This window comes from Gallus gallus, chromosome 2, assembly GCF_016699485.2.
Source record: "Gallus gallus isolate bGalGal1 chromosome 2, bGalGal1.mat.broiler.GRCg7b, whole genome shotgun sequence".
Taxonomy (NCBI): domain Eukaryota; kingdom Metazoa; phylum Chordata; class Aves; order Galliformes; family Phasianidae; genus Gallus; species Gallus gallus.
The window spans coordinates 35,631,458-35,657,280 of NC_052533.1; the positions used below are offsets into that span (position 1 = coordinate 35,631,458).

Consider the following 25,823-nt stretch of genomic DNA (forward strand, 5'->3'; position numbering starts at 1 on the left):
ACACCTAAAGTATTTTTCTCATACGGAAAGTTAGAAAGCTAGAAAGGAAATAAAAACCATTTAAGAGCAAATGAGCAGACAGCTCTGCATGGTTCATGCTATGTCCTACACTGTAGAAATCATTCATTACGGCACAGATGAATATCTTAGTGCAAGCCATGTGACTCATCCAGACAAAGATGAACAGGTGAGTGTTATGTGCAACTATGTGTGTTTTTCTAATTCTAACAACATTTGGCAAAAAACATCCCATTCTCTTAAGGGAAAAAAATCGCTATTAGAAATGACAAATTTCAGAAAATGCTAAAGAAGAGAAATTTTAAAAGTGGCAATTAAACAATCATTGCTTTATGTGAGGGGAAAAAAAAAAAACCAAAAAAACTTATGTAACTATATTCTGATTTTTTTCCACCTAGGAAGAGTTTAAGTTTTTAAGTACAAATCTCAGTCCTACTAAGAGAATGAGTGGGGAGTATCAGACCTGCAGGTCTGAACTAATTTTGATCTTCATCTCTGTGACAGATCAACAGCCAGATTTGCTTCAAAACAATGAAGAGAAATAATCCAGTGCCAGTGAAAATAGGCAAGGAATTTTGTAAAAGTAAAATAGACCAGATAAATCAAAAAGCATTTGCAAGTCATTTAACAATCTAAATTTTTCACATGAAGATTACGTTTTGTGTTCATCTTTATTTAAGATGCTATTGGGTTAATAACACTTTTACACTTATTACAGGACAACAGACTTCTCCTATTTTACTGCTCACATAGGGTCAATAGCTGCTTCCTCACACTGTCCTACCACACTACTTCACCACCTGGAGAGCCTGTCTTTAAAACAAGAGAAAAAGATTAAATATGTTGAGTCTTGTCCTTTTCTCTACACTTGTAGCAACACAACCTTAAAATACAGCCATCTTGTTCTTGCTGTTCTTTACGTAAGGTGTACCAGAATCACAGCACTTCCCCAATAACCTCAATGAGGATGCGTAAAAGAAATCTCGTAATAATATGGAAAAGAAGAACACCTACAAAAAATCCAAGGTAGTTGATGCTGACAGGCAATTTACTTATGGGATTCAAAAACCCTGTATACTTAACATGTATGCTGCAATGATACTCTTCCCTGTTAAGTCCAAACTTCCAAAAGGAAAACATAGTTTGTAAATCTCCTTTTTGCATCTCCAATAATTTTGCCTTACTGCTTTCCACAAAACATACAGTGTAATGGCTGACCATCAGTTAGAACAGTTACTGTTATCTTTGAAGGTAAGCATGTGTGAAGTGGAAAAAGAATATCTGGATCCAAGTGGTATCATATGCATTCACAGGTAATTTTCATGCTTCAGTGGCCATTACAGTTGTAAAACAGGCACCCCTCCATCCTCTTGATTGCTGATATATTACTTTGTCAGCATTCCAAAGACTGTAAGATTGATTGCAGAATAGAATGCTGACCTGCTGTGTTTTATTCTAATTTATTACAACAGGTTTAATGGAAGATACCATGTTGTTAGGAACATCTATAGTAATTAAATTATAGCCACTATAGTAATTAAAAGAAATACTGAAAAACAAAACAAAACAAAACAAAACAAAACAAAAACCATGACATGTCTGAAAAGAACAAGGGGAAAATAAAGACTCTGTTCCTAACCAAACCAATATACAATGATGTAGGCCATTTAAGAAGAGAAAATTGTGGAAGAAATAATGCTGAATATTTATCCTTTGAATCTGTAAGTAAATTTTTATGTTACAACTAAATTTAATAATTTGCTCGTGCTTTTCATGGTATTACAATTCAGAAATAATTCAGTACATAATAATTGACCATGGTTAGAAATTGAACTGCTAGATAAGACTTGAAGAACAGATCTGACCATACTCCCAATGACCTCAGTTTAATCTACCCAGTTTTGAAAGGGAACGAAATATTTTAAGAGCTGGTCTTTTGAAGTGACATTTCAGTGCTGAAAACTTCCAGTCATCTTAGAGAGAGAGGGTAGTGAATTCTGTGTCACCTCTTTCCTTTATTAGGGTGTCAGGGGAAAGAGGAGAGCTGCATAATATTAGGTACAGCCTTCTCTAAATCTTCCAAGATCTTCAAAGACATCTAATCAAATAACAGTACTGCTGAGCACAAAATATGAAATCCCTACTCAGTAGCAGTATGTTTAGGATACATAGCATAAATTTAGGTGGAAAAAAACTTCTGTGTAATTTGCTAGTTCTTCAGGTAATAAAGATAATATAAATATAAATATAAATATAAATATAAATATAAATATAAATATAAATATAAATATAAATATAAATATAAATATAAATATAAATATATATATAAATATAAATATTAATATAAAAAATCTCTACAGATAACTGATTAGAAATACTGCATTAAGTAACATGTTAAGTAAGAAACTCAGAGCTTGCACAAAAAATAAGGTTGGAGGTATTTAATGAAGTTAAGAAAGATTCCGATTCTAAAGATAACTGAGAAATAGCCTTGAAAATACAGAGACACAACCCTTTCTGAACGTTTTTGTTACTTTATATACTGCTTCGGAGTACTATCATTACAAGATTTCAATCACAGTTACGCATGCTGCGAGATTGTTCCTACTCCAAAGCCATGAGCTCTAACAGACAAACTGGGAGCACTTCAGGACAGTCATTCTGCATGGACCTTGAAAAGCTGCAACTGTAAAGTCAGTGTGCAAAAACTCTCACAAGGCTTCATCTGTCATATAGTGTCCTTAAAAAGCAATTTGAGAGTACTGACAGAAGCTTGACTGTGATATTGTTTCATACTTTCTCCTGCTTGCAGCAGACAAATGGCTCTTATTTCTAAAGATCTTATTATATCAGCTTTCACAAACAATCCTCTGTAGAGTACAGAAGAAATGCTATATATAGCTGCCACTGTGCACCCATTATCAGCATAAGAATTTCTTCTTCCCTTCAGTGCATTATGCTCTTGATGTATACTATCTATAAATAGATTCTGATAATCACTCTTTACAGTTATCTTGTCATCATTACTGAACCAGCATTTCCCAGAGCCTTGAATTGGTCTTTACTTTCTCTGAAATGATTTTTATTTTAATTCTTGTGAGCTCTGCCTCAAAGGAATCCATTTGTGCATACTGAGAAAGATAAAGAGCTTTATAATCTACAATTTTCAATCATGATTAAACCAAGAGAGAAAACAGAACATGGAAACAGTAGATAACACTAAACTTGCTTTAGGTGCTTTGAAAGGTGTAATCCTCTACCCATTTAAAGTGTTGTTATCTTATGTTTAAGCTGTTTTTTATAGCTATACAGTATTTTTTTTGAAGCAATGTGTAATAAGGAAGGGTTAATATGTGAATCTGTGTGCTTGTATAGTAGGATTATGTTTCAATGAATACTAGAGTGAGATCTTTCTTGAAATGTAATAGGTTTCTGCAATACAAAATTAATATTATAAAGGGGGCCTGATTCTGGTTGCAAAATTCTTGCCATGAAACACATGGTATCTCTGTGTTGGCTTTCTTCTAGTTCTCCTTCAAGCCAAATATTTAGCAAACCCAGAAGGATATTAGAGGTTTAGCCTACATTTAAATGAGATAACTGGCATTTCAATCTCTGTTCTGACTCACACCAAAAAGTGTGAACCTAGCTGATCCACTCCTGGTCTTGAGCGTCCTTCAGTGTTGCCTATAGGAGAGAGTACAGAGCACCATTATCAACATCACAACATTCAGTCTGGTCCTTGTATTTTATTCAAAACTCACCGAACTAATTTTATATCACAATCATTTGACTTTCAAGTTTAGGTAAGAAGGAGGATTTCCTGGACATATTACATACGCTCACAGTTTCTGAATATGGTGCAATCCTGAGGAAAATCATCACTCAGACTTTATTCCATTAAATGGAAGCTGAATAATTCAACTGAAAACAAACTGAATTTTGCAAAAGTTTATCCTTACGAGCTGTTATTTTTTAAGGAAATAAAGCAAGTTCTGACAATGTCTTCTTTCCTTCTTCTAGATTCAGAGCAGGCACACACAAACCCATGACCTCCATCAAGCATTCTCCTTCAGCAGCCCACACTGAGGCTTCTTTGATCCAGGAATCACAGAAGACCTAGAATAACAGCATAAGTGCAAACATTGACCCCCCAGAAAAACTGCACAAATTGTTAAGAAACTGCAATAACAGACTTTCTTCCCTGACTACATTTCCTTTCCCCTGAAAATTTGCTGTGCACAGTTCAGAGTGAGCAATAGCCAAAGATAACACAAATATCTGTGCCGGTGCTTCTAAGGATGGCATTCAAGTCAGAACATACTAACAAATGGTGCCAGAAACTGCTGTCCTACTTATTTTGACAACCTCTACCTTGCAAAATCCATTTAATGAGAGGAAAACTGTCAAAAATTTGGCCAACTATATAAAGAGCAGAGGTGAACATGTAAATAGTGATATAGGCTGGTTACATCTAATCATTAGAGAAGGATTATGATGGCTTTGATCACTTCTGACATGGAGACTGAATTTGTGTCAGATACACTGATTCAGGTGTAGAGTCAGACACAAAGATAAGAAGAAGAACAGGGGCTCAGGGAGGTCATTACTTCTTTTTAGATGGAACTGTGTCCTATGGCACAAACGCTCCCAAATGAGCAGCTCATCGAACAGGTGCTAATGAACTAGAGGCAGCAGAATGATTTGGTATAGCAGATGAGGAAGGATGAGAAGTACCAAAGGAGATAAGAAAGCATAAGGAGGGAGAACATTCAAATAACAAGCAGAGAAGTCAGAGAGGACAACTTCTAAACTTTGAGTGTGACTACAGATGGGAGAAAAGCATGAAAAGCAACAGAAAAAAAAGAATAACACAAAAGCTGACTCCACCTAAACATAAGGACAGGTAGAATTCAGAAATTAAAAGTGTAAAGTGAAGAATTGGAGGACTGACTGATAGCCTGCCTAACTTTGGGAAGGACGTAAGTCCAGATAGCATGCTCTTCTGTCTCTGGCCTAGGGACCAAGAAAAAAAGCTATCAGAAAAAGATACAGCTGATCTTCCAAAGGCCATCTAGTACATTCAAGCAAATAAAAAACTCTTTCAGTTGGAGAAAGCATGCTGGAAGCCCCTAGCAAAGAGACAAGGTATCTGAAGTTAAGTGTTTTCTACAAAATATTTGTGCAACAGTAGAATTGTCAGTAAAAGCTTCCTTCAAATAATTTCTGAAAGGGAACCTTGAACAATATTTTTTTTCCAGGAATGGAGTAAGTGAGAATAAAATGGAAAAAAAAAAAAACTTGTCTCCAAAGTCTATTTGTTAATTATGCACAACCTGCTTGATGAGGAATAAGGAAAATAAAAATAAGAGGAGGAAAATAGTTCCTCTTTCCTTTTGAAAGGCTGTAATTTGAGGACAAGGGGTCATTTTATTCTGATAGAGATATACCTCAGTTGTACTGATCATTTCTGAACAGCATGAAACTATTTCTGTCCTCTTAACAATTATACAGAAAAATAATTAAATCTAAACTCTTGCTTGAGCGGGAAGATGCAATCTAAGCCTGCCTGCAAGCAGAATAAATAAAAACAAAGATATAGATTGAATTATTTCAACTTCGATGTTTGATTCAAGCCAATAGACTAAACACAAAATTAGAAATCTTTGAATAGGAAAAAAATGCCTTAAGTATATCTTCATTTTAAAATGTTATTGTTCTTCAACAAGTGGGGAAAATCATTCAAGTCACTACTCTTCTAGAAACTCTAGTATTGAAAATGAAGTGTTATCAATCATAGAAAAATTAAAACCACCGGTTTTTCACAAGCCCATGTAGCATCTAGCACAAATACAAGCTAGCAATAATCATGAAATAGATATCTCTGGGATTCTGATGCTGCAGTTCATCAGCAACATCATACAGGATCTGCCTGTTTAAATGTTGAATTTTAGTTCACTCTTACCACACACACACACACCCAAAAACAAAATAAAACAAAACAAAGCAAACAAACAAACAAAAAAAAGTTACAGCTTGATTGCCTCTAGAGGAACATAGTTTTTCCATGAAGTTAAGTAGAAGCTTGCACTTCTTTTTTTTTTTTTTTTTTTTTTTTTTTTTTTTTTTTTTTCTTTTTGTAAAGACTTTAGTAGCCCCTTTTTGTTGCTCTGTGCAAGAGTTTCATTAGCTTCATATCTGCTCAGGAAGGACCTAGATAAGGTAGGACAAGGCAGTAATGTGATTGCAGCAAGCTTGGCTGAAGGAAAAAAAAATGCTCCCAGGAGATTAACAAGCAAGGGCACTTTATTATTGATTAAGGGCACTTACATAGCAGGGGCTTTGGAGGGTTGCATGGACATGAAGAAAGAGGACCTCGCGTACGCCACTTTGGAGAAGAAATAAAAGGCTAATTCCTTAGTGAGATCTGGGTTTTGGGAGATGCATTTGTCAAGGAAACTAAGTCCCAGATCTATTATAGAGGGAAGAAAAGAGGAAAAAGAATCTGTCTATAAATACTCAAAAGAAACTGCTGATAAATCGTATTATCTGTAAGTTCCAGATCAATCAAACTGTTTTGCTCAAATATGAGCAATATTGATTTTTAACCATAAGGACATTTGATTCTTCTAAGCCAAGAAATTAGGCAGGCTGTTGAACCTATCTATCTGTGCCCAAGGGAACAAACTGACAATGCAAAATGTCCCTTGTTCCATGATGTTCTGAAAGCGGGTACTCCACAGATTATCAGCCTTTTTCTTGACTTTAACCCGTGAAGCTCATGATAATATTATTATAATTTTTCAGAAAGATAAATGATGCACATGGAAAGTGATTTTCTAACACCACAGATCTGCTCTAATTCAAGAAAACAAAATTTTCTGCATTGCAGCAAAGTACTCTGCCTTGAAACCACACTGCTTGACAAGAATAGGTTCTCTTTTGTTGTTTAGACAGTCCCAGGCTTTCATTAAGTTACTTATACTCATCAAAAAGCCCCTGCATCTTTCCAGATTAGAATAGAGGCTGAGAATGTAAATCAAATTTCAACCATGTGTATTTTTGCTGACAACCATCCCATAACTCATTTCAAAGGTTAAGCACGCAGGGGCTTCACTATGAATCCACATCCTTAGAGACTACTTTATCTACTCTATTCTCTATTCATTTATCTATAGAATGGCCATTACATGGTTAACATACAGTCCCTTCACGGCTTCCATAAGGCCTCTCCGTGCCTAGCAAAGGCTCACAGAAAATAATAAATTTTTATATATTGATATTTAGAAAAGACACTCAAATGGAACCTATAGAATTTTTTAAATCATCACAAGCAAGAGTCACATCCCCCTCTAATCTTTAGAGCAAACTAATACAGCATTCACTTAGATAAATTTCCAATTAATTATAATGAATGCTGTTAGAAAGTGCATTTTTGGTCAGGATTGGTGTTGGAATTGTTTGTTTGTTCATTTTTTAATGAAAGCATTACTACTCACATAGCTGTGCTGTTCTTGTGGAAATATGAAATTGCTTAGATATTTCCTATGGGGAACTATATAATTTGCAATACTGCCATTTTGACCAAAAAAAAGTTCATAATTTTTTTTCAGCTAATAATGCAGTTTAAATCAAGACATGATATAGAAAATAATGAGCACATAGTGATGAATTTGTTAAGCAGTTATATCCAGAAAAATTATTGATTTCTAGTACCAATTAAATTATTGATGCTGTTTCCGGGAGTTAGAATTACTGAAACTTACTATATGAGTAACAGCACTACTTGCTTTTTCATAGCAGTGCCCTGTCTCCCTATTAGAAATATCAACAAATCCCTACAGTTTATCAGGAGCTTCAAAAGTAGCAGGTAAAATAAGGATTGGAAAGCTGAAAGGATGACTCATCTACCATCCTATTCTCCAGTATGAGAAAAGAGCTGGGGCAGGGGGGAACAAACAGAAATCACACAAATCAATATTAATTGGCTCCCTATGAAACACATAGAGAAGCAGCACCTTTAATCCTAGGGAACTGCCATTTACAAAAGGAGAGAAAAAATCCTACTGCACATTTGTAAAGACCAGCCACCTTTGTTGCAGAAAAGCCTTTGACTGTAAATAGGCTCCCCGGGATACTGATCTTAGCACATACAGTCTTTTCAGAGCTTGGTCCTCTACTGAGACAGCAGAGGCTTATGTTTCAGAGCCAGAAAAGAGATTAAAACACAGTTTAAAAGATGTGGCAGGACTCAGATAACCAGGAAAAAGGGGCAGGTACAGGCCCAAGTCTTCTGGAGAAATGTGAAGAGTTATGGTCTTTGACTCAGTTCCTTAATTACAAAGGAGTTTTAAGAGGGAGATGGATCCCCATCACATTAGAACTGATTCATTTGAGCATGTGTATCTGGATAGCCATGAGCTCCAGTGTCCAGGTATGAAACTGGTCAAGACAAGCCATTTAAAAGCAGTTCTCTGCATCACCAGTGTTTCTGCCTAGAGGTGTGGGACACATCATAGCATGCTAAGGATGAGCATTTGGGGATTAGCATGGCATGTTTATGGAATTAACAGAATGTGGGAAAAGGGAGAGTTTTAGGTGACTTGAGAAGGAACAACTGCGAGAAAATAGAGGAGTAAAGGCAGAAAAAAGGACCAGATGTGTGTAAATCATTTGCTGATTTCTACAGTTGCCTGCTCATGCCCTGAACCTAATTATAAGATAGGATAGGCTGTGCTGAATTCCTTTCTAACTCTGTCCTATGAGTCTTGTAACTTTATTGGGAAGCATGGGTTCATGTAAGCTAGGCTGAATACTAACATATTTAATATCCCTTATGCTTAACATCATAAAAGCAAAGTTTACAGAAAGTTGAGAGAGAAAAGAAAGTTACATTGGTCTCTGATCGATACAACTAAACTAAAGAATGATTAGTTATATCACACACACAAAGCTGTAATTTAACCGTTCATTCATCATATCACACTTACAATTAGTCACTGTATTTTAGCATAAATTCCAGCATGAAGAAGCCTTACAGTAACTAAAAAATTAAGCAAGCTATTTAAATCATTTTTCTTCCATTAGGAAAGTATAATGACACTGTTAAATTACAAAAAAAGATTCAAAAATTGTAGCTTTTGCTAATCAAAAGCAAAGTACAGGTAAAAAGCAGATGAGAAAACAAATTGATGGAAGTTATCTTGTAGATAAGTGCCTCTGGACCACTTTATTCAGCTCTCAGGTCTTGTTTCTGCAGTGGCTTCTTCTACTGGAATATCTCATCGAACTCATCTATTCACATAAAGGAGTGAACTTAAAAAATTAGGGAGAAATCTCTAATTATCCATTTAACATAACCCACTTCTTGAGTATAACAACCTCAGTTGCAAGGTCAGGAAACAACTACCTACTTTTTTTTTTCAAGATACAAAAATGAACCATCTATGGTAGAGACTATTTCAGGAGTAAGCCTGAGGGTTCAAGCTGATCTTCAAAAAGGTACCCTTTTGTTTTGGTCATTTCTTCTGTGACTCAATTTTAAAGATACTCTTCAAAAAGTCTTTTGTACAAGGATCTGGGAAAAAAGAGCATCCTGGTAATATAATCACTCTGACCAGAGCTGTGTTAGTACAGGTCTCCACAGCTGAGCATCCTAGCACAATATACAACGTCCCTACAAAGCTAGTGGCAAAAGTCACGAAAACCTCTCACTCAGATCCTTCTGTGCCTTTTAGCATGCTATAACGGCATCTACTTGTTTTCTAACAGGTCCTGATTTCAGTATGGATTCAGCGACCTGATACACAGCAAGATGTGAGAGAAGCAGCATTTTTTAGCAGGAGAATTTATAACCTCTGCTAGAAGTTTCTTGACGTCTATAGAACTTCATGAGGAGAAGGAGCAGAAGCCTGAGAACCTTAACACCAAGGAGCCTTCCCCCAAGAACATCTTGAAAGAACAGAGAGCCAAGAGTAGGTTATAATCATTCTAGTTATAAATGTCATAAGAGTAATTACGAATGAGTTGTGATCATTTAAATGACTGACTCCTTTTTTTTTTTTTTTCCAGGTTTAGACACAGGAATCATGACCTCAGATGAGATGGGAAGTCACATCTGAAATGGTAGAGAGTATCTGCATTCCCAATCAGAAGAAAGATATTTGGAAAATAAGTCTATTGTATGTCTAGTTTTGTAGCTACTCATCCATGTCCAACTTCAATAAGTTACTAAAATCAATCTGACCATTCTCAGTCAATGCAGTATCACAGTTCAAGCAAAGAGTTTGTGTAACTGCCGTGCAGAAGAAATTTTGATGGCCTTGTAATTAGTTTGAGCACAATGAATTTCAAAAATCCCTCTTTCCTTTAGAAGTTCCAGAGTCTTAATTCTCATGAGAACATTACTAAATTAATCTTGAGTAAAATAGAATCACAGAACAGTTCAGGTGGGAGAGGATCTTAGAGATCATCTAGATCCAAACCCATAGGCAGGGTTGCCAACCCCTAGATCAGGCTGCCCAGGGGGCCCTATCCAACCTGGCCATGAACACCTCCAGAGATGGGGCATCCACAACCTCTCTGGGCAGCCTGTTCCAGTGCCTCAACATGCTCTGACTAAAAAATTTCTTCCTAACATCTAACCTAAATCTCCCCTCTTCTAGTTCAAAATCATTTGCCCTTGTCTTATCACACACTATCAGACCACGTAAAAAGTCAGCCCCTTCCTGCTTGTAAGTTCCCTTCATGTACTGGAAGGTATGGCAATGAGATCTCCCCCGAGCCTTCTCTCCTCCAAGCTAAACAAGCTCATTTTCCTCAACCTTTCCTTATAGGAGAGGTGCTCCAGCCCATGATCATCTTCGTGGCTCTCCTCTGGACCCATTCCAAGAGCTCTACATCTTTCTTGTGCTGGGGGCCCCAGGCCTGGTTGCACTACTCCAGACAAAGCCTCACAAGAGCCAAGTAGAGGAGGACAATCACCTCCCTCTCCCTTCTGGCCACCCCTTTTTTAATGCAGCCCAGAACACAGCTGGCCTTCCGGACTGCAAGCACACACTGCTGGCTCATGTCCAGCTTCTTATCTACCAGGATCCCCAAGTCTTTCTCTGCAGAGCTGCTCTCTAGTAGTTCTTCTCCCAGTTTGTATAAATACCTGGGATTACCCATGCCCCAGTACAGCACCTTGCATTTGGCCTTGTTGAACCTCATTAGGTTCTCATGGACCCACTTCTCCAGACTGTCCAGGTCCCTCTGGATGGCTTCCCTTTCTTCCAGTATATCGACTGCATCACTCAGCTTGGTGTCATCTGCAAACTTGCTGAGGGTGCACTCGATGCTACTGTCTACATCATTGATGAAGATGTTGATTTTTCCCCCCCCCAACTCCGCTTAGAAGTTAAAGGACACAGAAGACATGAGAGGCCTGACTGGCCATGAAGGCTAAGGCAAAGAACTTGTTAAGTACCTCAGCCTTCTCCATGTCTGAGGATGCCAACTCTCCCTTCTCATTTATCAGAGGGGATATACTCTCCTTCACCTGTCTCTTCTGCCCAGCCTATGTATCTAAAGAATCCCTTCTTGTTGTTTTTCACATCCTTCACCAAGTTCAATTCCATCTGTGCCTTGGCTTTCCTGGCACCATCCCTGCACATTCTGACAGCATCTCTATATTCTTCCAAGGCCACCCATACCAGCTTCCACTGCTTATACTTTTCCTTTTTTTCCCCTCAGCCTGACCATCAGGTCCTTGCTCAGGCATGCTGGTTTCCTACCTCATCTGCTTGATATCTTATTCTGGGTGATGGAGAGCTCTTGTGCTCTCAGAAAGGCATCCTTAAAGTGCTGCCAGTTCTGTTTTGTTCCTGTGTCCCTAAGGACAGTTCCACAGAGAATACCATCTAACAGTGTCTTTAACAGCCTGAAGCTCACTCTCCTGAATTTCAGGGTCCTGACTCTAATCTTTCCCAGGCCAGCATTCCTCAAGGTCACGAACTTGACCAGAGCATTGTTGCTGCAGCCCTCTTTTACAGTCTCTTCCACATGGGTGATCATCGTGTCCAGCAACACTTCACCTTGGATGGATCTGACCAATACTCGAACCAGAAAGTTGTTCCCAATTGACTCCAGGAATCTCCTAGACTGTTTGCAGCTCACCATGTTGTTTTCTCAGCAGATACCTGGGTAATTGAAATGCTCTCCAGGATGAGAGACTTCCAGTGTGATGCCTCCTACAGCTGAAGCAAGAAGATCTTGTCAACAGGCTCCCCTTGATCAGATGGCCTGAAGTGGAACCTGACAACCAGATGCCCGTTATTGGTTAAAATAGAAGATCACTTGTCACACACACACACACACACACACACACACACACAAACTATACACCAAATTTCAATTTTTCCTCTCTCTCTTTATGGATTCACAAAACACACATATAACATCACCTGAAATACTGAGCAAATTGCTGTTTAAAAACATTCTAATGAAGGGAAATAAAAATAAATAAATAAATGTCAACCTACAGAAAATATCTATTTTGTATTTTATGTTTGACATTTTGCTTCACATTCTATACAATTTCTGAATAAGCTACCAAAAGACAAGGCTTATTTTCTTTAATCATCAGTTCTTTCCTGTTGGCAGCAGTTTCAATATACGCCATTTCAGAGAGTTTCTCCTTGACAGGCATGAGGAAGACAACAGATCTTCCCTTCCTTCACTCCTACTTGCTAGTCCCATGGAGAGCTATGCATGGATTCTTCAGTGCCACAGTGGGCACTCCCACTGACATCAGTGCTGTTCTCGGTCACCTCATTTTGTTTGAAGTCAAATACAACTATACAGTTTTCACAAAATGATTAACACATTTTGACTAATAACTAAAACATTTTCACCTCAGTTTTCAGCGGCAATCACTTTCCTCACACCTCGCAAGGCCCTGAACCTCAAGGAAAGGGCTGAGGAAGCAAAGCCTTTCCCACTGTCAGTGAAGACTGGGATCAAGATCACTTGAGTAACCTGAATGCACATAAGTCTGGGAAATCATGAGATGCACCCTGTGGTCCTGAGGTAACCGGCTGTTGTAGTTGCCAAATCATTCTCCATTATATTTAAAAAGTCACAGGAGTCCAGTGAAGTCCCTAGTAACTGGAAAAATGGAAATATCACACTCATTATTATTTTTTTTTAATTAAATACCTAATACTCAGTCACAGGCAAGAGTGCTTATGCTACCACTAACTGGCTTCCATGAAAGTTCCTCATTCAGATTTGCCTTGGGTGCTTTTTATGACAAACATAAGAGTAAAATATTGTCATTTTATTACAACAGTTGAGAAAGAGATACATTTGCCTGTAATTCAGTTTTTTGTTGTTTATTTCTGTTCTCTTTGACAAGTAACATGGATTCATTTTCTAGGAAGCTGAGTGTTATTCTAGCTCTGTCATCTGCTACATAGTGCCTGCCAATTGTCTCTCCTGCTTTGCAGAACAGCTGCTCACGAGTAGCAACTCCCATTTGATCCATTGGTTATGACTGTCACCCACGACATACTGTCACTTGTCATTTTGTCATAGCAGTTGCTGGCACCAGTGTCTAGCATCTTCTCATTTACTACCGGCATAGGTCAGAAAGGGTGAGGGAGGAAGAGACAGTGACCAGTGCCACAGCTGCTCTTGCAGATGATGGTCACAGTAGCATTACAGGTAACAGACCCAGAAAATGAAGCATAGCCTTCCCTGTGGCAGTGAGAGGCCTTGGGAACTTGGTAGTTAGAGGGTATACCTGCCAAGGCTTCTCTAAAAGTAGCAGAGCCAATCTCAGTTTATAGTATCTGGAGCAGTTCTTTATATCCTGAGTTCCTCAAACACTAACTAGTGACCCAACCACTGAGCAGCTGTCCATTTGCCACACCAGTCCAGTGTGAGGACAAGGTGGACATAACCCTCCGGAGCACTGTATTTTATACAGTCTGATGTACTTTGTTTATTTTGATTTTATTTCTCAGTTATGTACTCCACAGAAGTACAAATTTTGCCTCAGCATTCCTCTGACTTCTGCTGGAAGCTCTCAAAATACATTTGTACTACTCAGGTAGAGGGCTGGGTCAAGCCAAGCTCAGCAGGTACAAGCAGGAACACAGACACTCTGCTTCCAGGAACAGCCAAATCTTCTCCAGACATTGAATCCTTTTCAGGTATTCGGGTGGTTTCTTGTCATTCTGATCACTAGCATCAGCTATTTATTTCCATGTAAAATGGTTTGTAACAGTGCTTTGGGGGATTCTAATTACATCAGTAACCATAAATAGCTAAGCAAAGATCACTGTGACTGAATTAATGACAAGCATTGCCAGCATTTTCCACATCAGGTATATCAGAGAGATTATGGAAGAATCACATATTTGTTTCCCATAAAACTGCCTATTCAATTTTTTCAGTTGGCCACCTGCTCTTTACATTATAAGAGAGCAAGTGCTTTCAAGGTTATAACACGCCTTGTGATATTCACATTTCTGCAAGCTGTCTGTATTTTAAGCATATTTTTGTAACCCAGTTGCATCACCTGGCTCCATATCTCAAATAAACTTCACTGATCTGTGGGAAAGCTTGGAATATCACTGCTCAGTTAAAGACATTTATCAGCATTGTGCACTGAATAAATCTGGATATGAAGTGCATTTAGGAGTAAGTCTTGCTTTTGTGAAGTACAATTTAAAATCATTATGTTCATTATTTTTCCCTCAGTATTTAGAAGAGCTCAGCCATATTGATCTATTTCAGAGCTGCACAAGGTACTTTTTGTATTGTTTTCAGAAAATAATTCCTACCTCCCTCATGCCTCTTACTAGAAGATGTTTATGTACAGCCATTTCTTTGATGCAATTCATTCACAGAAATAGCAAACAAAAATTCCTCCATATTCAGGGAAAAAGTAAAAATTTGCCATTTTTCTTACTTCTAAGGCCCCTTTCAGAGAATGCTTTATGCAAAAGGCATTCTTAAATATATTTATAGTATCTTTTTTACTGCTCTTATTTGACTGTATTCTCTTTTTCATGTTCACCAAAACAAAACCCACATGGGTATGTTTCTGACCAAGATTTTAGTTCCATATGTTTGACAATATATTTAGAACAAATTAACAAAAACCACTAAAGAGTTCAACAGCCTCTGAAAAGGCTGACAGCACCTTCAGTGAGGTTTTTCCTTGTCCACATAAGAAATGATAAAACAGATCCAAAGGTATCATTTCCCAGAGATTTTCAAGAAGTTTCTTACAGGTACTGCACTAACATTTTCCAAAAAGCTTTTAACAAATTATCCTTATTTGTCAGTCTGTGAGTAATAATCGCTCAAAAGCTAATTTTAAGATGACATAAAAATTTGGAACAAAACATAAAAACAAATAAATAATAATAATAATAATAAAACAAAAACAAAAAACCCACCAGCAACTACAAACAGTGAATGATATGTAGGCAATTTAATCAAGAAATTTTCCCTCAAACAAGCCAAGAGTTCCATTAAGCATACAACTCTGCAAAACTAAATTTCTTTCTCCACAAAGTTAATATTTGTCCATTATCTGAAGTGGAAAAGAATGTTATCTATGTTCAAAATTTCTGAAAGCTTTTACACTTCTAAGCATAAACCAGTCTACACAGACTAGATCTCCAATTTGCTGTCAGTATATATTAGTTTCTGCTGTTGTTTGACAAAAGTCACAGGAAATCAGTCTTTTTTGCTGAAAATAATCAGTTAAGGACTTTGAAGCTTGGGGTGAGGTTGCTTGCTTTCTGGTCTTTCAAAACACAATAGAAATTGTTTAGAAAGATTACTTCCAGAGAAAGATGAAATGTGGTGTGGCTGAAGGTTTTGGAAAGTAAAACTATCTGCTGGAACAGAAGTTTCTCCAAGAAACTATGGAGAAGCCTAGAGTGCACAAACACCCCTCAGCTCTGGTTCTGGTCCACTGGGGCTGGCCAGTGTGCTGGGGCTCCACCAAGGTACGTGCAAGTAAATGACATGAGCCTGAGTTGTTTCAGCAGTTAAGCTAGTAATTACAGTCTAATGAATAAAGATGTTCTACATAATGCTGGTAATCTGTGTCTTCTCCTCTTGCACAAGGCAAATTACAATGCATAAAGTAATAAAACATTGAGGTCATTTGCCTTATATGAAGAAAATTCTGTCAGATGTCTGCCAGTGATGACTTTTATGGATATGTCTTTAGAAATATTTACCTCAATACTTCTATGTAAATATAGAATAGATTTTTAATCTCCACAAATATGTTCAAACAATGAGTCTTGATAATACACTGCATTCTGCACCCTTATAACTTTCAAGTACTCTGCATTCTCCATTTCTCAAGCACATGGTACCGGTTTCAGTCATTCCCATTCTTCCCATTAAGCCACCAATGATTATGTGCTTTCACCCACAACACATACAACACTCATTCAAAAAAAAAAAAAAAAAGTTAACAGTCAGGAACTCCTTTAGAAAATATTGACATAATGGAGGACATCTACATTTAAAAATATCATGAGTTGACCTCACTGGAATTTGCTTCTTATATGCCACATATTACCACCTACATGTCACCTACTACCACCTACATGCAGTTCATCCCAAGGAAATTCACACTGCGTACAAGCACTGTCATAAGTAAATGTAAGTGAACACTGTCTCATTTAGAACTTTCAATCTAAATCAAAAGAAAATACAGTAGGCAACCTGTTTTCCATAGCACCATGCTGACTGGCATTAGCTTTGCTAATATTACTGACTGCATCCCATACCAGTCTCAATCATTTTGCCTGATTGGTGTCAGTGTCAAGGCAACCAGCCCAATTACCTGGGTTACCTTGTCTATTTTTTTTAACTGCTGAAGAGACCTTAGCTTCTCTTCTCATTTCCTAGTTCTCCAGACATAAAAGATTGTTATTTAAAAAAAAAATCGCAAGTAATATTAAAAGATTGAGTGCAAAATGACACCTGGTAGAAACATAAAAAACTCAATATTCAACTTTTCCCTGCATAGGTGATCTCTGTAAACTAAACACCATTCTTCTGACTTAAGCAAGAGGCAGACACAACACTAGGCAAACACAACAGTTTGCACACACTTTGGTTTAACTGCTTCTTGGTACAAAACTTGTTACAAGCTGCTGAAAGCCTCAGCAAAAGATCATAATATTTTCTTCTTGTAGAAATCGTCTTTACAGTGACAGATAAGACTATATGAAAGACAACAAGGGAAATGTACGCAAACTAGAGACAGACCATCACAGTCTGACACCAGTATTTTGCATTTTCTAGCACCTATAGTCTCTTGGATGAGCAGTAGTACACAGAAACCTAAGAAACCACATTTTTTCCCCCCCAAGGTCCACTAAGCAAAACAATACCCCCAAAAAATCTTCTTCATGACAAACCTACTGCCCCTGACTCCACCATGATTCTTAAAACCCACCCATAATCCACAAAGAAGGTGGGTCTGAATCACTGACAAGCCACAGCCAGCAGAGCACCACTCCCTTGCTTTCTTCTACACACTGCAAGCTCATCAAGGAAGTTCACACTTGCAGTTAAGTCTCTATAAAGTTCTTAAAACACTTGGAGGAACAAACAATATTTTGGAGCAGATTTTTTTTTATTTTATTTTCCACCGAAAGCATTTAAATTTGCCCTGAGAAAATACTGTAAGTGACCAAGGCAAAATAGAGATTAGAGAAAATTCAGAATACTCAGAACATTATTCAACCTCATTCATACTGCAGCAAATTATTTATTTCCTCTCCTCTTATTTCTCCAGGACCGAAGATCCAAAGAGTTTTTGGCTAATATATTCTGGACTTCAGATCGTATATCATGGTGAATTAATCATAATGATAATTTAGTAGCTTAAGTGATCATCTTAGTAATATTCTACTGATTTCTGAACTCATCAGAAGAGTCAAGTTAATATTATTCATTCTTTCTTCATTTTCTCAGTGTCAGTAGGTGATAGAGTTGTAGATGCTCTTTTCATTGTTAAAAGCTTCAAAATACAAAAATGATTTGTCATTTGCACCAGATTAGTTCATTATTTTACTGTACCAATCTTTAGATGAAAGAAAGAAAATTGAGAAGAGAGATGATTTTAGTGCTTTGAAGTATATAGTTGATCAATCAACTGATTATTCTGAAAACCCCACATAGAGTTAATAATTTTATTCTAGCCACATCATGTTCTTATAAGAAGCATGATGCAATATAGAACATGACATTTCTCTCTCTCTTTTTTTTTTTTTTTAAGCAGAATTTTAATTACTGCTGCAATAGCACTGTTAAAATTCCCAAGACTGTTTCCACCTTTCAAATGTTAGGCAAATTTTCATTCCTGAAGATGAATGTAAAAACACTGACATTTACTTCTAGGACTGTTTCAATACTTAACTTGTCAGTACTTCTCCTTTCTGCAATAAAAGAGGATGGCTCAGTATCTTGGACTCTGAGCTGTAATTCAAAAGATTCCAGAATGAACACTCTGGGTTATTGCCCTCTGCTTCATGTGACTTTACACAAGTCACTGGGGGAGAATGAAGTTCTAGGAAGATTTAGAAGACAGATATCAGCACCTTTGTCTCCAGGCTACAAATATATGTAAATATAAATATCTCAAGGAATGTCAGAAGATCACTTACTCTATGAACAGTAACCACTGAAATACTCAAAACATATTTAATAAGTACTACACCTGACAACCTTGCTTAAATAGTGCATCAGTGAACAATACTTTGCTACCAATACAACCTTGTCCATTTTAAAGGAACAATGACTTTTACTATGTTCTTTATTAAGTTGCAGGTAGTTTTTAATAGAATATCAAAGTGCTGGGGGAAAAAAAATACTAGCCACAGTGTTTTTCAGTTCCATTCAAGCAAGAAATTCTTCTAAAATATAGGAGTTAGCCACTAGGTATCAAATATGGTTCAAAAGACACAGTCTCTAGATATAAGTCATTGCACATGACTATCAGCTGTAGAACCTGTAGAGAGGAAAGAGGATTTATTCCTTGATAGACAAATAGCAGCAGCCCTGCCTTTAGAGCAGGTAAGCAGCCAGAGCTTCATGCAAGTACGTCCTACATGCAAAGAAAGAGGAATAAGCCATCTAATCCCCTTCTCTTTTGTATCACAGAACTCAAATTAGGGACTGTCAAATCACAAGATTCATTGCAGCATTATGACATTATTTTCCTCTGAAGCAACAAATAAAAATATAACAGTAGCCAGAAATCAAGAACAGAATTCATGAAAACAAAATGACAAGATATGATCTCTGTTCTCTTTTTGCTGAGAAGAATGCAACAATCAGAAGGCAAAGCATAGAGTTTCATTTTAGAAAGCTTGTTATGAGAAATGGCACAACACTTAAAGCCAAGCGTCTGGGAACTAATTTTGCCCACCCACTCACTGCCCTCCCCCTTCTTCTTTAATTAAAAAAGATTTTTTTGTAAGGGATGTAGGGGAAGGGAAAGGAGGCACAAACAACAGACAAAGAAAAAAAAAAACACCTATCTCTTTTATAATTTTTTTCATCTGGAGAGCTCAATAGTAACTCTATTACTTCCTTTAGACCAGAAGAGGGTAAAATGAAATGTTTATTACCCATGAAGACCATTAGTGACATTAGCCAAAACACTTAAGCTCTGTAAATAATGTCTGCTGTTATAAGAACAAAGTTTAAAAAAATGGAGAACATTCCAGCTGAAACTCTCCTTCCTCATCAACAGAATGGTCTGTAATCACATTTATTCATGTTTACTGTTTCCTCATTATTACTACTTTAAAAAAAAAATAATCTGAGCACCTTCTGTCCTACATACATTTATTCGTAACTGACTCAATGTTATTCAATTTTAAAGTTCTCAACAGCTTATAAAAATCCAGTGTGGCCACTCAGTTTAAGAATCATACTTTTTGTGTGGTTTTTTTTTCCTTAAGTTGAATAACTTGTACTCAAAACTCCTAAACACGTGGGGTCCAGACACTCACCTCAGAGGCACAAATAATGAGCTATCATGGAGCTTCTGTGTCTGAAGATATCACTAAAAACCACAAACAACCACTGTCCTGAACAGCTGAATTTTGCATCCAGGATACCAGCAAGATCAGTATTGCCTGATTTTACACCAAGATACAACCAGTATTTGCACCATGCTTTTCACTTTTTTTTTTTTTTTTTTTTTTTGGCTAGATTTAAATATTATCCCAACTCTCATCTGTTTGAGAATTTGATAAGTCATTTACTGCAAGATCATTTATTGTTCATTGCTGGCATCACTGCAAACACAACCAAATTCTTAAGCTGGACAGCACTGAAGTGCAGAGGACTGGTAACTCTGCAGTTATCACCCAACTGTGATGTATTTCTTGTAGATTGTTACCAGCATTTATTTCTCATATTAAAAGGAACAGGGCTAAAAACTTCACAGTTTTTATTTGTCTTTATCTTCTTCTAAGCTAGAGAGAATATCTAGTGCAGGGGAACTCTGAAGTTATACCACACTCCATGTACTGAACTTCACTGTCAATTTACAAGTTACTCCTACAGCCTAAAACCACTTTCATTTCACACAGAAAATTACCTTATAAATACACATACTAGGAATATAGATAGGATGAGAGGAAATGGTCTCAAGTTGTGCTGGGGAGGAGTCAGGTTGAATTTTAAGAAAAACTTCTTTGAAAGAGTGGTGAAAAACTGTAATAGGCTACCCAGAGAGATGGTGGAGTCACTATCGCTGGAGTGTTCAAGAAACATATAGATGTTGTACTTAGGGACATGGTTTAGTGGACAATAGTGATAGGTGGACTGTTAGACTAGGCTATCTTAGAGGACTTTTCCAACCCTAATGATTCTGTGATTCTATGATTTACATAGGTAACATAGGTAATTAAAAGCAAAAAGCTCACTTCGAAAACTCACCCTACTGTCATCTACCTAGTAATGGTTTCAAATACAGAAGGTCCTTCTCTCCATGGTTCTGAAAATGATATTATCACAGATGTGAATTAGTATACAAGGAAGATAAAAAATGTAATGAAAGCCAGATGGTAGCATTTTATACAGCCACTGGGGGTGTAAGGTTGCACAGTCACTTACATTGAGACAAGAGTTTCAGAAATATTAATAAACAGAAAAAAAAACTTCTGAAGAGAACAAACAAATATAGTTTGATAAAAACTGCTCTGATCTTTACTATGCCAGCTTGTTAGGGTCCAACGAAAAAGGAAAAAACAAAGAAATAGGCATCCTCAAAACTCATGTTTCAGGCTGTCAACTCACATACATATCCTAGTTTCAAGGATTATTTTTCCAATTTGAATGAAACTTCACAGTGCATTTGATAAAGACCTCAATAATTATTTCTAGGAATTAGGAATCTTTATCCATATAATAGATGCTAGTTAGAATTTCAGGTATTTATTTTAAATCATAATAATTAGAAAAGTTTTTGTTGAAAGGAGAAAAAAGTCAGAATTATTTCACTTAACGCTGGAACTGGAGCTTGAGTTAAAAGCAAACAAACTACACAGATACCACAGGAATTAACAACACTGAGAAGACTGCTAGGAATGCTACATACCTTTTCTTACTCCTCTTATTCCTTCTGAACTCTTTCAATGCAGTATTATTCCACCACAAAATAGAAAAATCAGTAGACTAAGGAAAAGTAGAAACTTATTTTACCATAGCTAGACAGTACTTCATTCTCCACCCTTTCCTCCATCGAAACAGAATAGGAGGTATTAACAAGAACACCTGAATAAATTCTCAATCTAACTTTAAAGAAAAAATATAGAAGAGGTAGGGGGAGGGGGGACAAAAAGCCTCTTTTTTTTGTTGTTGTTCTTTTTTTTTGTTCTTTTTTTTTTTTTCCTTTCTTTTTTTGTCTTCTTTTCTGGCTGTTGTTTTCAGTTAATCAAAACAGCTGTAACTCCTCCTAGGTGCATCTCCTCTTAGGCTGAGGGTAGGTTATTCAAACTTTGGCAGTTTGTGCTAGAGAAGTTAAAATACACATGCATGGTAGAAACAGCAAACAAGACTAGAGGTGAATATGGGATTTTAGAGGAAAAGATGGTTAGGTTGGCCAAAAACAGCAGAAATATGCAACAATTTCTATCACTGCTTCTTTTCCAAAAAAATGAACTTGCATTTAAAAAGTGAAAAATAACTGTAGAAACACTCTAAGTAGTTCTACTTTTCTTTTAGAATTCTTATCAATCGAAGTTTGTCCAACACTGCCAGCTCTTGGTCTCCATTCCCTAAATAGTTACGAGAAAGATAGCTACAGCTAAAATATGTCGTGCTTTTGTAACTGTCATGTAACGTAAGACATAATTTCTGTGAAAGAGAGGATTTAATCAGTTTCTTCACTCCTGTATCAGCATATTCCTATTTTCTATTTTCTGCCTAGTTTTCATAAACAACATAATTTCATTGTGTTCCATTATTTGGTCACGAATAATATTCAAGCACAATTCTATCAGAATTCTATCAGCACACTGTTCGAACAAAAAAAAATATAACTTTCTATTGAATTATCCTTTCAGTTCAGACAAATTTTACAAATTTTATAAGACTATATATTTACGAATATAAAAAATTGCTAATCTTGATATAGTAAAAACCTAAAAGTGAAAAATAAGGCTTTATTACACAAAGTCATGTTAAAAATTCCTGATTTCTCTGTTAGTCTTTGTTCCATGTTATCTATATTTATGAAATTTGAGTAACCATATTTTTTCGAGACAATACACCTAGCATATCTTAGTATATCTGAAGTATTTAAACTATTCCATTTACTAAAAAAACAAAAAAAAATCACCTCTTGGATATGCATCAACCCCTGATGTATGGGCCAATTGCCGTATTTTGGGTAAGGCTTTAAGACAATGGGCTTAAAATTGCAATTATAGTTTTGTTTATCATTTGAAATAACAAAGATATTTAGCAATAACATCTGTTTTTCATTTAAAAATACAAAGAAAGCATACCTACAGAGAACATATTTCCTGACAATGTCACCTTATCTGGCAATTTAGTGTCAGACTGATAATCAAAGATAATTCAAGTACGAAAACTTGTTGGATTTGAATTAAAACATGCAGCTTTGAAGAACAGTGAAAGTAAATAAGAGAACAGTAAAAAAGGAGATGGCTACACACAGCATCAAGCAGTGCAGCTAGCTTCTACATTTATTAAACTAGAGATTTCTAAAATAAAGCTAGAAAAATTTGATTGGAAATCTACAAATATAGAAACATCACTGCTGTTTTGTGTGAAACAAAGTGGGTTATTAAAGAAACTGAATCAGAAACCATTTTCTGAGGCTGTGTCAGGATCAACATTTATATATGTGGAGTAATACTTAGTCCACTGCATCTGTTAGTGCTACTTTTCTGCATTTGGTAGTCAAAACCTAAAGGAAAAGCCATGCAGAGATCTCAATAGCAGATGTTGTTAAAAAAACATTTTAATGGAGATGAAAACAACAAAAATGGCAGTTGTCATTGGATTTCTGGAATTTCTTTATGTTTCTTTGGGGAAAGCCACAAATCATTTTGAAAAATAATGATTTCTCTTTTTCCTTTGTGGAGTACAAATGTCTGCCCTATTCATTTTTTATTGTCTGTCAAATCGCATGTGGAATATGTTTAAGAGTATGAGACAAAACAGATACATTCTTCACAAAGCAGGACCAACAAGGCCCTCATGCTTCACAGGGTTTAAATGGTTCTCAAGACAGAGAAGCATTGATCACTCCAGCAGTTACTACAAAAGCATGAGCTCAATTACTTCATTATTATGGTATCTAGTTCCAGCACCCAAATCCAACAGATTTCACTCAACTTCATCAGTCTATTGTATTTGGTCCAAACACAGTTCCAAAATGTTCACACAGGCCCACCTATCAAGCTAGCTCTCGTCCCTTTGGATGGCATCCCTCTTTTAAATTATAGGACAATGTCCAGTGGCAGAACTGTCATATCTTAAAGTTTCAATCACTATGCATTATTCTTGAACTGGAAGAGCCTGATTCATCTTTATCAGAATTGGGAAGCCTAAGCAAGAAAAGAAACATTTCTACAGTATGCTACTTCAGTTTCAAAGGCTGAAGTTGCTGAAAGCAGCAGGTAACAGAAGTAGTGATATGATATACCGAAGAGTTTCAATTTTCTTTGCCAACCAGCATGCATGTAGAAACCTACTGTCCGAAGTAGTGAGGAAAAAATGTTCTGTAACAGGTAATTCCAAGATCTGTGTCCTACCATTATTCAAACTTAAAACTGGCATTTGTCTTTACATAATCATGTAAAATATCCCCTTATTTTGTTCTGTTGTCCTGAAAGTATATACAGACAGTACTGTCAACACTGGCAAAGAGATAATTATTTCTAAATTTTATCCTTTACAGAAGGTCATACATATATTTGCATATTTTCAAAGAACTGCTTTGCTTCCATGAATGTCCTGCATTTTCAATGTTGTCTAAGGCAAACAGTGCCAGAATTTTGCAACTTTTTCAGGCTGGCAAATCTAATTTAACCTTACTTTTCCACATTAATCAGACAGGTAGGTAGAGCTTGAAAATACTGTTTCTTCCAGTAGTTGACAGCATCTCTGAATCCTATTTTCCCTCCCATTGAGAGATTTTTTGTTATTGGGAACTAGGATGTGCTGTCTCATGTAGCACAAGACTTTTATTTTAAGGAAGGAAGAATCCAAATATAGAGAAGGAAGCCATTTGGTACATAGTGAAATAGTGTTTGTGTCAAGAATTTGGTAAAGAAAGACATAAAAATAGTAGCAGGAATAGTCACAGTATTAAGGAGGCTAACACAAGTAAAGGCAGAAGTATAGGGAAATATGGCTCAGAGAGACATAAAACAAGCAAAATACAAGAGTAGGCACTTAAACTTCACAGAAAAGATTAAAGGATTTGGAGACAGACATGAAAATTAACAATGAGACATTGTTCATTGTACAGTCATTGTACAATGATTTTATTTCCATCATTTTAAATGAAACAGGGTGAGGAGGTGATATGGTGTAAGATAAAGAAGATTATTTTAAAGCAGCTGAGAAAAGGGAAAAGAGGCTTTAGAATAATTTTGGAGGATAATATAAAGGAATATGATGTAAAGCAGACTCAGGGAAAGGAGAAAAGCCTTTAGTAAGATTGTAGTTCCAAGAGAGATAGCAAAGTGAAGGCAGAAGAGTAGTTTGTTAGAGAATGTGTAAAGAAAAGCCTGCATCACAAGATACATGAGAGAGCAGTAGGAACTGTGGGATAGATGTCAGAAATGAGTTTGTAGAAAGAAACATGGAAATTAAGAAATAGAGTATAGATTGGGAATTAGAGTCAGAGATGAAATCCTTGGCAGTGAACAAATTCAGCAGCATAAATTAGCAAAAGGAATAATTTTGCAACTTTCAATAAAATAATTTCTATTTACCCTAATTAATTATGCTTAGGAGAGCATCTGAAATAATTTTAAACTACTGTACAAAAACAGCTGGTAGGTAAATAAACCTTAATGAAATAATCTTTTCCACATATAAGGTTACACGGTGAACAAAAGAATAGAACACAGCTCAAATGACGTACACAATGGTCTGACCATGAACCATGTGTCCACAGATTAATATTCATTGTCAGCCTGTCAGCCACTTCTGTGTCAGTACCATCATTTTCTGCAGCAGTGCCAGAGGCAGGAGCTCTTGCTAATATGGAGACTTCTGTGCAA

At 36.5% G+C, this 25,823-nt stretch overlaps 1 protein-coding gene across 1 annotated transcript in view; it reads left to right on the forward strand.

The window, feature by feature from the left end:
• The first annotated feature begins 8,379 nt into the window (after positions 1-8,379).
• LOC121109803 (PHD finger protein 7-like) overlaps positions 8,380-25,823 on the forward strand; it is a 29,365-nt gene continuing 11,921 nt past the window's right edge. Inside the window, exons 1-2 of the mRNA XM_040695817.2 lie at positions 8,380-8,452; positions 9,903-9,992. Coding sequence (XP_040551751.1) covers positions 8,380-8,452; positions 9,903-9,992 — 163 coding nt within the window. The remainder of the gene's footprint in view (positions 8,453-9,902; positions 9,993-25,823) is intronic.